The sequence below is a fragment of the Nicotiana tabacum genome, chromosome 21 (genome assembly GCF_000715075.1).
Source record: "Nicotiana tabacum cultivar K326 chromosome 21, ASM71507v2, whole genome shotgun sequence".
Classification (NCBI taxonomy): domain Eukaryota; kingdom Viridiplantae; phylum Streptophyta; class Magnoliopsida; order Solanales; family Solanaceae; genus Nicotiana; species Nicotiana tabacum.
The window spans coordinates 4,355,891-4,371,865 of NC_134100.1; the positions used below are offsets into that span (position 1 = coordinate 4,355,891).

General features: G+C 33.8%; 1 protein-coding gene across 1 annotated transcript; it reads left to right on the top strand.

Annotated features, from left to right (window-relative positions):
- The first annotated feature begins 2,972 nt into the window (after positions 1 to 2,972).
- LOC142175429 (stem-specific protein TSJT1-like) lies at positions 2,973 to 6,061 on the top strand. The gene is made up of 4 exons (XM_075242188.1): positions 2,973 to 3,314; positions 3,979 to 4,219; positions 4,818 to 4,938; positions 5,622 to 6,061. Exons 1-4 carry the CDS (start codon positions 3,103 to 3,105, stop codon positions 5,807 to 5,809), a joined length of 762 nt encoding a protein of 253 aa, XP_075098289.1. The 5' UTR covers positions 2,973 to 3,102; the 3' UTR covers positions 5,810 to 6,061.
- The last annotated feature ends 9,914 nt before the right edge of the window (positions 6,062 to 15,975 follow it).

Consider the following 15,975-nt stretch of genomic DNA (forward strand, 5'->3'; position numbering starts at 1 on the left):
TAATAATTTATGCATTTTTAATTAATTCTTTAAATAAATATAGAGTTTGGACAAAAATTACTGAATACGGTCGAACATGTAACCAGGGGCAGATCTAGCGTGTAGTATACGGGTTCCCGGGAACCCAGTAACTTTTGCGTAGACCTTGTATGTTTGTTAAAATTTTTATTAAATATCTATAAATATCTACTTGTGAACCCAATTATTATTGTATATTAATTTGAAATTGCGACAGGAACCCATAAATTTAAAATCCTAGATCTGCCTCTGCACGTAACTGCCATGATAGCTCTGCCCTTGTGTCCGTTAGTACAAATAAGAACGAGGGATCAATAAGAATTATGATGGAGTGATAATTACTTTTTTTTTGGTTTCTCACCCGGTGTCCGGTACTCGCATTGGAGCCCGACTATATCCGAATTCACGCCATATAGGGCCCCATTCGGGGGAAACGCTCCCTACCAAGGATTTTTCCATACTCAGGGCTCGAAAGTCGAACCCAAAATATCTGGTTAAGGAACGAGAGATCAATAAGAATTATGATGGAGTGATAATTACTTTTTTTTTTGGTTTCTCACCTGGTGTTCGGTACCCGCATTGAGCCCGACTATATCCGGATTCACGTTATGTAGGGCCCCATTCGGGGGAAGCGCTCCCTATCAAGAATTTTTCCATACCCTGGCTCGAAAGTCGAACCCGAAATATCTGGTTAAGGAAGGAGCAGTTTCATCCACTGCACTATATCTTTTTAACGGTATAATTACTTCTTTATCGAATTTAATAACATCCAAAACAAATACTCGAATATCGGGTAAGAAATAATTATAAAAAAAAATAAGAATAAGGTTCCCAAATAAAGAAAAGTGAGAAAGTGTGTACAAATGTCAGAAGGAGACAGATCAAAATCTTATCCAATCAGACAGTAAAAGATGGATTCGCTGACTAGGATTCGTGTCAAACTCAATTCATTGCGTTTATGGTTATGGATAAGTTCTATTATAAGTGGTGACCCATTCCTCGTATTTCCTCCCACATACTCAACTTTTCTTTCCTTTTTCTCGAATATTTATTAAACAAACCCCTTTTTCTCCAACAACAATCTAACAACCACGGTCCTTTTCTTCATTTATTATATCTTAATTGTACAAAATTTAAGGGTGTAAAATAAATATCTAAATTTTATGGTCTTAAATTGTACTCACTCCGATTCAAAATAAGTGATTTTTTAGTTGTTTTCACACATATTAAGAAATTCACCTTTTAACATTAAGGGGTCATTGGTAGGGTGAGAATAATGCTGAATATGATGTATTAATAATGCTGTAATTAGTTATGCTTGCATTAGTTATGCTGGTATTAGTTATGCCGGTATTGTTCTTATCCATTGTTTGGTTTGATGTATTAAAATATTGCACAATTTCTAAAAGAATTATTTGTTTATAAAAATGCCCTCAAAACTAGTCCACAATCTAACTTTTTAAAAGAAACATATGTTGAGAAATGTTTTTATATGAAAAGTTTTAAAAAAATTATTTTATTTGTCTACCTATATTGTAAAATAAAATTAAATATTTATTTATAAAAAAAAAATATGCTAAGTATTTATTTATTTACTAGGGATACAATTTTATTTTTCACTATTTGGATTATTTTGAACTTGTATTAATATACTAACTAGCATATTTTAATCAAGTACAAATTTTGAAGGACAATTTTGTCTTTAACTAAGCTAATGCATGCATTAAAACCCATTGCATTGTTAATACCATTGTTTTCTGTGCATTAGTTATGCATAAGATAATACCAAATAGGATGTATAACTAATGCCTGCATAACTAATGCATAGGTTCAAAATGTCTACCAAACAATGCATTATTAATACACAAAGCCAATGCATGCATTAACTTATCTAATGCATCCTACCAAATGACCCCTAATTAACAATAAAATTGACCATATTAACCTTTACTATCTCTTCACATAAACACTCATAACACATACTCCAACATTATTTACTCCATGGACAATGTAGGAAAAAAAATAATTAATTCATTCTTGAAATCTGGAATAATCACTTATTTTGGACCACAAGAAAAAAGCCAAAAAATCACTTATTTTGGACCGGAGGGAGTACCCATCTACTAAAAATATATTTTAACTATTACTTTCTCTGATTCACTTTAATTGATTTTTTGATTGTTTTCAACCATATTAAGAAATTCACCTTTAGCATTAATTATTAATAAAATTGAGTATATTAACCTTAATTTGTTCATCGGAAATATAACAAATATTCCCAGACTCTGTGTTTCAAGGGCAACTTTGAAAAAAAGAAGTTAACTCCTTCTTGATATCTGAAAAGAATTAAATATTGTGGGTCACAAGAAAAATACCAAAAAATCAATTAAAGTGGACCGGAGGGAGTATGATCTTAAATATATTATGTTATTTTTATTAGAAATTAGGAATAACTTAAAATATTAAATATTAAAAATTTATGCATTAAATATAAAAATACATTTTATTTATTTAAAATTATATCCGCGTGACCTATAAGTCATAAATTTAAACTGTAGAAGCAACTACTAATGCTTGCATTAGGGTAAGTTACCTATATCACACTTCTAGGGTGCGACCGTCCTTGAACCCTACATGACTACAGAATTTTGTGTATTGGGTTGCCCTCTTCTTTTTTTAAATAATTTAAAAATATAAAGTCACATAAATTGAAATACTATTTCCATAGTCACCTCCACCTCAAATACATGTGCCCCAACATATAAAAACCATTTAAAATTTTCAGGTTTCCTAAATTCAAGAATTGATTGGCACTTAAAAATTCTTACCAATTTACAAAATTCAGTGATCCACATCACCAATTTTAGAATAACTTTAACCCCACTTCAAGATTCGTAATGGATAATGCTGACACCTCTGTCTCTTCTTATCTTTCTTTCTTCTTTGCCTATAAATACTCGACAAAATCACACACCATTTCATTATCCATTCTACCAAATATTAATTGACTAATATTGTGTCTTTGTATATTACATTGTTTTTGTTAGATCTCTGTATTTTCCCATTCAAAAAAGGCAAGAAAAAATGTTGGCAATATTCAAGAAAGGTGTTGTTGATCCACCAAAGGAATTGCAGAGTCCAGCCTCATTACAAGCATCAATTAAAGCTGCATCTCCTGAAGAAACTATGAAGAATTTCTTATCTGCAAATCCAAATAATGGATTTTCTATTGGTTTTATGGATAAGGCATTTTTGGCCTATTCTAATCGTGCAAGTTCATATAACACTCTTCAAAGGTATTGATCCTCTCTCCTAGAGATTTTATCGCATTAACTGTCTATACTAAATCAATAAATGCATGATATGATTGTTTGCAGGTATACTTTTCTTGTTTAATTATGGTTAATTAAAATATATTTTTTCGCCTCAATAAATTACTTAATCATGGTGATTTGATATGGTTTGGTGTGATAGAAATAGAGAATAGAGAAAAATGTTAGGGATCTTTATATAAATAGCCGGTTGGATTCACTTCTTATTTGTTTCTAGCATGTATACATATATTATATATGATTATACACATATTATATATTAACCGGCTAATTTTAGTTTATGCGATTGGGTGGGTGGTTGGGACAGAGTTAAAATTTGGGTGGGATGAGGCTTTCATATGCATTGGCGGGGCTAGAAGCTTGAATAGGGTTCACCCGAACATAGTAACTTTTGCTCAAACAGTATATTTGAGTTAAAGAAATTATTAAATATTTATAAATATTAAATTTAGAACTTGGTTCCGCCTCTGTTCACATGCTTTGCTTCGCCCTGTCTCGCCTCGTTTGTCATCCCTCTTCTTTAATACTAAAATTATGTTTATATGTTCTTAAATTCGCCCAAAATTGTGATTTTCAAGCCTATGAATTAGAGAAATAATGGGAAGTTATTTGAATTTTTTTTTTGTAGGTTGTTCTGTGGTGTGAATGACATATACTGTGTTTTCTTGGGAAGTTTGAACAACTTATGTGCCTTAAACAAGCATTATGGCCTATCAAAATGTGCCAATGAGGCTATGCTTGTAAGTGAAGCATATCGGACCCTCCGTGACAGAGGCCCATACCCGGCCCATGAAGTTCTCAAGGATCTTGAAGGTAGCTTTGGATTTGTGATCTATGATCATAAGGCTGATACAGTCTTTGTTGCCCTGGTACGTTTATATATTGTGAATATAGAAATATATGTAGGGGCGAAGCTAGAGGTTTGGTTATGATTTCGGTTGAATCCCCTAGCTTTGGTTCAAGAAGGGGAGTTTTGATTTAACTCGTAAGGTTGACTCCACGTGACCTCCTTCGAGCCGTGAAAACAGCCTCTTGCAGATATGCAGGATAAGGCTGCATACAATAGACCCTTGTCGTCCGGCCCATCCCCAGACCCCGCGTAAAGTGGGGACTTAGTGCACCAGACTGACTATTAAGTTGCGCATTTGATTGAAAACTATTTGATACTATTGTGTTTTGGAAAGTATTACTATGTTTTAGGTTGAATGCCATATTTGGACCCCGTGCCACCTGTTTGGACCCTTAGGCCTTTATTTTTTGCCGGTAGCTTTGGTTCTAACTTTGTATGTGTCTTAAGAAATTTATTGTATATACAAATTATTAAGCTAGTACCCATGATCAAAATTCTGAATCCGTAAACTTCAAATTCTGGCTCCGTTGTTTGAATATATGTTTGTTTATTTTTGTAAGGTTATGATATTTTTTTTGTGTCACTAATCAATATCATGAATGGTGTTTTATGGATAGGGTGCTGATGAAAAGGTGAAGCTATTCTGGGGCATAGCATATGATGGATCTGTTATGATATCTGATAATGTGGATCACATTAAAGCAAGTTGTATCAAATCATTTGCTCCCTTCCCTGTTGGTATGTAGCTCAATTTCAAAAGTATTTGCCTAGATTTAGTCACTAAGCTACAAAATCAAAAATCAAATTGAGCAAGCACTAGGTCTTTCCTTTTGCGGTAAGGATGCAACAGATGATGTGTAAGTTAGGCGCATGTTACATGTTCAAACTTTGTCATTGACAAAGCCTGATAGGAGTTGGGAGGAAGGTAGAGGGTCGGTCCATATTTGTCCTAATTTCAAACCTTTACGCCAACTATAGTTAGGCCAGAACACAAGAAATTTCTCAGATACAAAAAAAACTACTACATTACACAACTGGAACTAATTAGGGACGGAGGTAGCATATAAGTTATGAATTCGGCTTAATTCAGTAACTTTTGGCTCGAATTCGATATACAACAACAACAACAAATTCGGTGTAAATATCACAAGTGAGGTCTGGGAAAGGTAGTGTGTAGGCAAATCTTATCTCTACCTTGTGAAGGTAAAGAGGCTGTTTCTGAACGACCATCGGCTCAAATCCAATATATGTGATAAACAATCTACTAAATACATACAACTACTGGATTTCGAACTCAATAACTCAAATAGTCAGTGCTCTTAATGACATTCCGAATTCATAAACTTCTAATCCTCGCTCTACCGTTATTGGAACTAATAGCTGTGAGAATATTAATGTTGGATGTGATTGATGTTTTGTAGGGTGCATGTACCATAGTGAAACAGGATTAAAGAGCTATGAGCATCCAAGTTACAAGATGAAAGCAATGCCAAGAGTAGATAGTGAAGGATCAATGTGTGGAGCTTATTTCAAGGTTGATGTCTACTCAAAAGTGAATAGCATGCCAAGAGTTGGAAGTGCAGCAAATTGGGCAAATTGGGGCCAGTAGACATGTTTTAGACCTCATTAAAAAAAAAGACTATATTAACAAAGACTTGTTATCTTTGTTAATTGCTGCTGTTTTATTAATTGTGTTTCAAGCATTTTCATCTTCTAAATGGACCTCAGCTTTGTAAATTGACTTGAGGTTCCTAGATGGGAAGATTGTCTCTTTAGCCCTTTTTTTCTCTTTATTTTGTACTACTCATTTTGGGGATTAACCTTTGTATAAATGAGACTCTCTCTTAGTTTGCTCCTATAAGTTTCCATATTAATAAAAAAATTCGCTTAGAGTTCCTCACAAAAATTATACGAACAATTTAATTTTTTGTAAACATAATCACCAAATTTCCACCTTCTTGTGGTGATTATGTCCCCATCATAATTTTCTATAAGCCTAATCAATCAAGTTTGTCTCTCTTTTGGACAAGAAAGGCTAGCTCATCTAATAAAACTAGAGACTTTAATTATTGGCCAAATGCCCAAACATATAGATGGCCCCTCAAACTTGGCACGAAAGCGTTAGTTAGACACCTCAATTTTGCTAATAACAAGTTGAGCATCTCAACTTTGCCAATAACCAAGACTTTTGTACAATAATTTTAATGTTATTAAATTTAAAATTAATTTATAAATATTTTTAAAGTATTAAAAAAATTAAATCTTATTTTAGTAACAAATTTATCTATGTTCACATAATAAAAGATCAAATTAACCTTTCAAATAAACTGTGACAAATAATTTGAGACGAAATGAAAATATTACTTGTAAAATTTTTGTTACCCACTTGAAATTTATTGACGTTGCATCAAGATAAATATGCTGAGATTATGAGGTTGTTGGGTTAAAATTAGTCTTTCCAGGGGAATAAATCAGTGATCAAGAGATAAAATTCAAGGATAATTGCATGAGCTCGAATATTCATTTATTTTTACTTAATGGGGTTTGCGTCTGAATCATTCACATTTCAATTTATTAAGTGTGTTTATTGTTTTCTTTTATGACTGCTTAGCTTATTTGTTCTGAATATATTTAGGTCATTCTAACTTTTCACAATCTTTAACATTATTAAGTCTTTATTCACTTAAAGATTTTTATAAAATACCAGTCTTAGAATACGCGCGTTGCGCGTGTATTTAATATCACTGAATATAAATTTAGTAAAATTACATAGAGGTTATTCACAAAATTGTCTAACTTATTAAATAAAAACTAAAAAAAAAACCGAAAAAATAATGAATATAATCACATTTACCTACCTCAATAAAAGAAGGTCTCTGCTCTACAAATACTTTATTATTATGAAAGAGATTATATATGCTAATAAATATTATTACTTCCTTTAGCTCAATAATGATGAGTAATATCAGTTAGTCACATATCCCTAACAAATTTATCAACACTATAAGAAACTATAAAACACAATGGCAACAGTTTTGGAATGTGTTTTTTGACATTGTCCTAAATAAGAATAGCTTGAAATAGCCATTGGGCATAGTCTCTTGTACAATTCTGGTATATGCACATGTGTCCATCACACAATTGCCAGACCAAATCTAGGATGAAAAAATAGCTAACATTACAACTTAAATCTTTAATGTTTTGGATGATCTGAAAATAATTATGAGCTCCTGAGTACAATTTTTGTATAATTTGCTTTAAGTTTTCTTCTCTTGGTATCTTGAAGGGGAAGACTTCTAATATTACCTGGATTATTGTTGTTCCATGTGAAATAACAATTCCTAAAATTATAAATTCTTGTGAAATTAACTTACTCGACTTATAATTTTATTGGGTTATATTCCTAAATATTAGGAGTTTTATTTAGTTCAAATAAGAAAAGATTTAATAGTCAAAATTTTAATTAATTTTGACGTCTTAAGTAATAATAAAAATACTAAGTAAATGGTAATTTGATCCAATATGAATTTATTTTAAATGATAAGAATATCAATCAATTTTGCGTTGAAGTTTCGTACTTTTATAATAGTCTAGATAGATTGACTGAAGAGGACAAAATTAATAGAAAAGTAAAACATTATTTTTCTATATACTTAGTAGTTTTTAATTTTAGTCTCACATTATTTACCATATAATAAGAATAAGTTAATATATTTTGTTAAAAATTTAAGTGAAGTAAAAATTGTTTTTCAAAAAATAATTATTATTATCCATTGATGTTAAATAATTATTTTATTCATCATGAATAAAACCGGAGTACCATGGTTATGTCACTTTCCATAAAGAAACTACTTGTACTAATATTGTTCTACTGTAATATCATCAAATAGTCAAAAGAACGTCTACAAAATATTTATGTAAGGTACAAAATCTAATTGAATTTAAAGTCTTATAATTTAGGTATCTATCTTAAATAAGGAAAGATTTAATACTCAAATTTCAACAAAATTTTAGGTCCTAAATATTAGGAAAATAACTAAATGATTATTTTATCTAGTGTGAACTCTATTTTTAAAGGGTAAAAAAGGCGAACGATATTTCGCTAAGTGACTTCGTACTTTTTACCCCATCTCGATGAGTAATTTTGTAAAAATAAAATCACATAATATTATATATGTTAAAAACATGTTTGTATTTGAGTTATAAAGTAAAATTTTAAGCTTACCATATTTATTAATATTGATTCTATATATAGCTAACTCAATAAAACAATAAACTTTGTCACATAAAAGTCCTCAATCATCTTTCAAATATATTCAACTTAAATTTAGTTATTTCCTATGAGCAAAATATAATATTGTTCTATTTTTCTAATCAATACTTAGCATTATATGAATTGTTTCTACTCTTATTTTCGTCTTGAAGAGCTTTCTTTCTCTATCCATGCACATGCTCATACATGTATTATATGCCTAGTGTATAGATATCAAGTGCCACAAGTTCTGTATAATAATAACGACATGAAAAATCTCATTTATTAGGTATCTTAGCTAAGAGTATACTTCGTTATTTTTTTTATAGTACCTATTGTCAATCTAACTCCCTTATGATATCAGTAGGACAAAATATAGAGTATATGATGTTTAACTTCTACCAATTTCCCTCAGAAAGTTACTATTTGTGTATGTGTTTCACATGATCAATGATTATTTGACTTTAGCACACTCCTCATACATAAATTATATTATACCATTAATTATTTGAATTCACGAAATTGAGTTAGCTATTTTCCTATGGTATTCAACTTATTCAAACAGATTTATTTCTCATGTAAATATCTCTTATATTACCTTTCGTTCACGAAAGTTCATAAGAAGTGCCTACCTATTTTTATTAAACTATTTAACATTGAAAACTCATGATGAATCCTTGTTTTTGATACTTGGATACGATATTATAGAAGAAAAGGGTAAACCTACTATGAGAATCTAAATCTAAATACCAAAAAAATAAAGTTGGAAAGCAAATTTAAGTTACGAATGCAATGACCCAAACAACCTATGCAAAATTTATAAATAAGTCAAGTTTTGAACTTAATCGTATATAAGACATTGTAACGTACCTTTCAATTTGCAATTATATATCAACAATATACGAACCTAGTGCATGTGCAGCATTAATTTAACATGCGGCAGTATGGGCAATAAAAGAATCCTAATAACAAGGAAAGAATGAAGAAACAAAGAAAAATCTAAAGAAGCCTAAACCTAAAAGAAACCCACACACGGCAGTAAAGAAACTGAATCCTAGTCAAAGAAAAGCCTAAAGAATCCTAAACCTAAACAAAAGAAAATCTGTAGCCAACAAAAATGGAAATAAACGGCAGTTTTTTTTTTGCCTAAGAAAATTATAGTTGATTATAATTACAATTATGTCCAGCGTAGAATATACTTACAAATGGTAAAAAAGGCGAATGACATTTTGACAGGGGCTTCGTGCTTTGAATATAGTATAGATGATCTTTTACTACCATTTTGTCTACTAGTATGAGCAGCCGCTACCATCATTCTCTATTGACCACCACGGCTAACTATTATCATAAGCGACTCGGGCGGCTCAATAATTTTTGTGGCCATGATGACAGGCCTTAAATTATTTTTTTTGAATTACATATATATAAAATACCTATTTGAAGTCTAGTTAATTTCCTAATGTTTTGAGATGCAAAATTTTTACGTAGGAATTGTTTATAATCATTTCTCCTAATAATCCTTTTTGGGACTGTATTATAGTTTTAACTTTTTTTCTTTATTAAGTTTTGAACAACCTAATTCATATCTCTAGTTGACATATTTATTTCAATACATAATTAAAAAGATAATACATAATATTAGATAAAAAATACTTGAAAGGTGGCAAAATAGAATCTAATTCAAGAAAAATGATAATTAAATTCCAAAATATCTTTTACTACTTCAATAACTCTTCGCAATGCTTGAAACGTGAGGGAAAAAAAGTGTGCAATATATTTCATGAAAAGTACTCTTAAGCTATGATTTTTCAGAAAATAATATTAATATAACTTATCAGACTTGGACTTGGAAATCAAGATAAGAAATATAAAAATATATAAATGTTGTCTAAGAGATTAACTCTTGGACAAACCAAGAAAGAGAGAAAATAGTATAAAATATAATCTACATATTTCTAATTAAAAAAAATGATAAGAAGTGGAATATAATGATTTCCCTATATTTTGTTCACAGCAAGAGGGTTAGAAGAGTTATTTACTGAAATTTTACTCAAACGTCAATTAGTCACACATTAAAAAGTTAATTTTCCTTTTATATAGTAAAAAAATCTACTTTTTCTGCTTAAAAGTACTCATTATTTTCCACACACACAAAAAAATTATTAGCCTATTAATGATAAAAAAAGAAATGGGACCTCCAAATTTGGGGCCTAAAGCACATACTTTAAGGCTTTACCCTAAAGCCGGCACTGAATTAAGCTACTACCATTGACCACCACTGCAGAAGCATCACCACCCACAACAACAATAACTATCACTATCACCACCATTTGCCACCTCGCAATCATTATTGTCGATCACCACAATTAACTACCCATGTTGCTTATCTTAATATTGTGTTTCATTAAAGAAGTTTGTTTAGGACACAGTGTAAAATTAAGATTTTTGCTATTACTTTGTGGATATAATATTTAATTGTTAATTTACTTGAATTTTAAATAATAGTACTCTTCGTTCAATTTATGTGACATTTTTTTCCTTTTTAGTTAATTTTAAAAAAAATGTCACATTTCTTTACTTGTGTACATCGAGACAAGGGAGTTGCATCAGGGGTAGCCTCGTAATGAATCAGACTCGAGTTCGAAGATGAGGCATCAAGTCTAAAGACCGAAGTGTCCGTTGAGACCGAGGCCAGCAGCAATCGAGATTAAATATGACCGACTTCGAGTGAAGTGCAATAACGGAGAGGCGAGATATCCGTAACCGGTCGAAGATCACGGTCGAAATCTCGGAACCGATCAAATCAAGGGCGGTTATTTGTACCAATCATGAGATTTATTTCCGTAATTAGAATTTTACTATAATTAGGATTCCTCTAGTATATAAAGAGGGGTCCCCATCATTTGTAAACACCTTACATTGACGAATATCAAGACAATATAATATTTCTTTCTTCTTCTTATCAACTTACTGCTCTTTAACTGTTCTTACTCTATTAAGCTCGAGGGTACATTAGCTCGAAGGCATCGACAAAACACAGGTTTGCTTTGTATTATTGTCGATTTGCATCATTCATCTTTACGTTTATCAATTGGTATTAGGTGAAATCACATATCCTTAAAATCACATTATAAGTTTAATTGTTACTCAATTTTTAGATAACATCAACCCTCGAAAACCTTAAGAGGTACCAAATTGAACACACTTATGCTAAGGTATAACAAAGTTTTTTCGATAACACTGAACCCTAATGGGTACAGATCTATCTCATGCTAACGCATAAAATATATTTATATGATTAAAACTTTGAAGCCGAAAAAAGGGAAAAAGCCAATCTTTCGAGGTCATATCGGCTCGATTAAAGAGCCTAAGGGCCATTACATTGTTGAGCTCGAGGACCCGCCCTCGCTTAACCAAAAAACCTAAGTGTTTTGCTACTCTAAGTTCGAGCAAGTACTCACTCGATTATAGAGACTATAACAATCCGATTTCAACAAAATTTTCACAAGGCAGCGAAGTGAGTCGAATTTCTCACAAAACCTAAAGTATATGAGAATTATCATAAGGCGAAAGCAAAACAAAATTTTCACGAAATAGAAATCAGAGACAAATCGGAAAAAAAAAACCTTTCATATATACGAAAGTATTTACAAAAACACTCAGGGTCTTACACAAAAAATCCAAAAAAAAAAGAATAAGAAAAAAATTCTAATCTTCCCTGGGAGCTCCATCTTCATCTTCTCCTCTCTCAGATCCACTTGCGTTCCCGGAGTCATCATCATCTAAGAGCAAAGATTTAGCTTCGGCCTCAAGCACTTTTGCGTTCTCGATATCGGTAGTGAAGTCAAAACCACGAGCATGAATTTCTTTGAGAGTCTCTCTCCGAGACTAAGACATGGCATGCTCACAACACATAATGATCAAACCTGAGCAACATCAGAAATTTCCTTTGCTCGAGCGTGAGCGGCTTCAGCGTCAACTCGATAGACAGCCACGACCACTTCCACGTTGCCCTTTACTCTTTCTACCTCAGATGCGACCTTTACAAGCTCATAAGCCAACCGAGCCTCGAGCTCCTCAATTTTCTTGGCTTAGGGCAAGCTCTCTTGCTTCATGCTTTGGAGTTGATGCTCAACCGAAGATAGCTGGGCTCGAGCAGTATCTTTCTCCGAGGCGAGGTGTTCCATGTTCTGCTTCTACCCTAAAGTCTCTGCCTCTTTCATCTCAGCCTCCTCGAGAAGCTGCTCGATTTTTTCGGCCTTCTGCTGAACCTGCAGGGTCAAAGTATCAGTCTCCATCCCCGAATCAACACACCAAACTTCTAAGAAGATTCTTCATTACTTGTTCAATTAGGTCAGTCTGCTCTTTGTGAGTTATTGCCAATTGAGCTCGGAGGTCTCTGACCTCCTCTTTTATTTTTCACATTGAGGAGTTTGAGGGCGTCTCTCTCCTCCGTGAACCTTTTGAGATCAGCCTCACACCAGTTCATCTCAGCTCGAAATTTGGAAAATACTTCCCGATGAAGCGTCATGGCCTATGTAGAAAGGAAGGAAATCAGACAAAAGAAAATAAAAGTAAACATAAACCTATTAACGGGGGCTGAAATCTACCTAGTTCAGGAGTTGCTGAGCCTTATCGAAAATGATTGATGCATCCAGGTCGGAAAACATTATCGATCCCCATGAAGTAGCCACAAAATAAGTCATCCCCTTCGTGGGTCGTTCCCACATCGGGGGTCTCTATAGACTGGGCCTCCCGAATTTGCGCCACATAAAATGTGGGGAGGGGCGGGGAATCAACAATGTTGACGATTTCCCCAAGCAAGACACTTGGGGTGCTCTCTCCGATTGTTCATCACGGCAGGAGGCATTTTAAGCCTCCGTTGATTCAGGGACTTTGCTTGGACTATCTTCCGAGATCTCCTCGGTCCGAAGATGAGCCTCCTCGATTGTCACCGGCTCAGCTGCTTTTGAAGCTTCGACGCTTCCCCTCTTTCGAGGCACCGACTCGCAGTCAGCATCTTCTTTATCCTCTTCTTCATCTCGTAGTTTCTGGGCTATGTCGGTAGGCAGAGCGGCAGTGCCATTCTTCAACTTACGAGCCTTGCTTTTCTTAGGCTTTGGAGTATCATATGGCGAGACCCTTTTCCTCTTCTTATCCTTAGCCAGTTTCGGGGCCTCCTCTTCCCTAAGTGGGGCGGCCTCATGGCAGTTTTGTCTCCGAGACCTGTATGGGAGGAAATTAAGTAAAAATAAAAAAGAAACATTTCACAGGAAGGCATCGAACATAGATAAAAAAGCTTACCATGATTTTGGCCTCCCATCGGCCCTTGGCTAAATCGCGCCACGAGCGCTCAACATACGAAGAGGTCGATGCCAGTTTCCGAACCCAACCTTCAAGGTTCGGGATTGTACCGGGCACCCAAGAAACCGCTGCATCATAAGAAAGAATGTTGATAAGAAAAGGTAAAGGAAGCAAAGCAATCAACATAAGTTATTGGTGGGTTTGTACTTACGCTTCATGTTCCATTCTTCGGGGAATGACATCTTATCGGTCGGGATTATGTCAGAAGTCCTCACTCGGACAAACCGGCCCATCCATCCTCGATTTTTGTCCTCGTCTATGCTCGAGAACAACATCTTTGTGGCCCGGTGCTGAAGCCTTACTAATTCGCCTTGATAAAGACGGGGGCTGTGTAGTCTAATGAGATGATCGAGGGTGAAAGACATCCATTCGACCTTGCTCACGAAGAATCAGAGCAAAATAACAATGCACCAAAAAGAGGGGTGGATTTGTCCTAGGGTTATGTGGTATTGGCGGCAGAAGTAGATAATAATGGGATCAATGGGACCTAGCATGAAAGGGTAAGTGTAAACACTTAAAACCCCTTTTACATGAGTGGTAATATCCTCCTCGGGCGTAGGAATCACCACCTCTTTGTTTTCCCAATGACAATCTTTTTTCACCTGCTCAAGATCACCCTCGGTTATCGAGCATATGTATCTCGACATTGGTTCACAACGGCCAGGGACAAATGAGGGTTTTTCAACTTTGAAATCAGAAGTAAGGTCGCATGACCCGGGAACACATTCTTCGATACATTGCTCCACCTACGTTTTATCACCGACCGGCCGCGATGAAGAGGTTTTTTTCCATTTGAGGAACGGTTTTTGATGTTTTCGCCATTGTTATATGAGTTGAAAGAAAGAAGAAGACGAAATTTGTTGTTTTAAGAAAAGATTGGCAAACGGAATTGAAGAACCTGCAGAATTGATAAGCTTGAAGGGAATGGAAGAGTTTTGAAGATTAGGAGAAATTTTGAAAGTAAAGTTTGAGAAAATTATGAAGATGATCTATTTATAATATCTGCTATGATGGTTTGAAAACACTAGTGGCCGACTATCAACTGACACTAATTAATAATCTTAAGAACTGTGCAGACGCGACGCTTCAGTCGCCTCCGCCGCTTACTTCACGAGGATGACGTCATAATTGGTTGAGGTACAAAATCGAAGGCTCAGTTCGTTTCTTCTCGTTACACTCCAAGAAACGAGGGAACTATCTATATACTACTATTTGATCGAGACAAGGGAGTTGCATCGAGGGTAGTCTCATAATGAATCAGACCCGAGTTCTAAGACGAGGCATCGAGTCTAAAGATCGAAGTGTCCGTTGAGACTAAGGCCAGCAGCAATCAAGATTAAATATGACCGACTTCGAGTGAAGTGCAATAACGGAAAGGCGAGATATCCGTAACCGGTCGAAGATCACAGCGGAAATCTCGGAACAGATCAAATCAAGGGTGATTATTTATACCAATCATGAGATTTATTTCCGTAATTAGAATTATATTATAATTAGGATTCCTCTAGTATATGAAAGAGGGTCCCTGTCATTTGCAAACACCTAACATTGACGAATATCAAGGCAATATAATATTTCTTTCTTCTGCTCATCAACTTACTGCTCTTTAACTATTCTTACTCTACCAAGCTCAAGGGTACATTAGCTCGAGGGTATTGACAAAACACTAGTTTGCTTTGTATTATTGTCGATTTGCATCATTTATCTTTACGTTTATCAATTGGTATTAGGTGAAATCACATATCCTTAAACCACATTATAAGTTTAATTGTTACTCAATTTTTAGGGTAAACAATTTGAAAATAATTTATCTTTAAGAATTTATATGTTACCCTTATTGTATTAATATACAGTCACGTAAATATTTATTTTATACCATAAGTTTCAATAACCTTCCTTTATTTCTTAAATTTCGTGGTGAATCAAACACTGCCATATAAATTAAGATGAATATAATAAAGATAAAATAAACACATTCGAATGCTGAAAAAATCAACAGCCTTAGGGGTCGTTTGGTAGGAGGTATTAGAAAAAATAATGTATGCTTAGCTCTATATATTACTAATACGTTGTTTGGTACATTTTTCCAACATTTGTATAACTACATCATACTTGGTATTATCCTATGTATAAGTAATGCACAGAAAATCATGACATTA

Coding starts and splice junctions, on each gene's coding strand:
- LOC142175429 (XM_075242188.1), top strand. CDS start 3,103: ATGTTGGCAATATTCAAGAAAGGTGTTGTTGATCCACCAAAGGAATTG. Junction 3,315..3,978: donor TCATATAACACTCTTCAAAG/GTATTGATCCTC, acceptor TTTTTTTTGTAG/GTTGTTCTGTGGTGTGAATG. Junction 4,939..5,621: donor ATTTGCTCCCTTCCCTGTTG/GTATGTAGCTCA, acceptor GATGTTTTGTAG/GGTGCATGTACCATAGTGAA.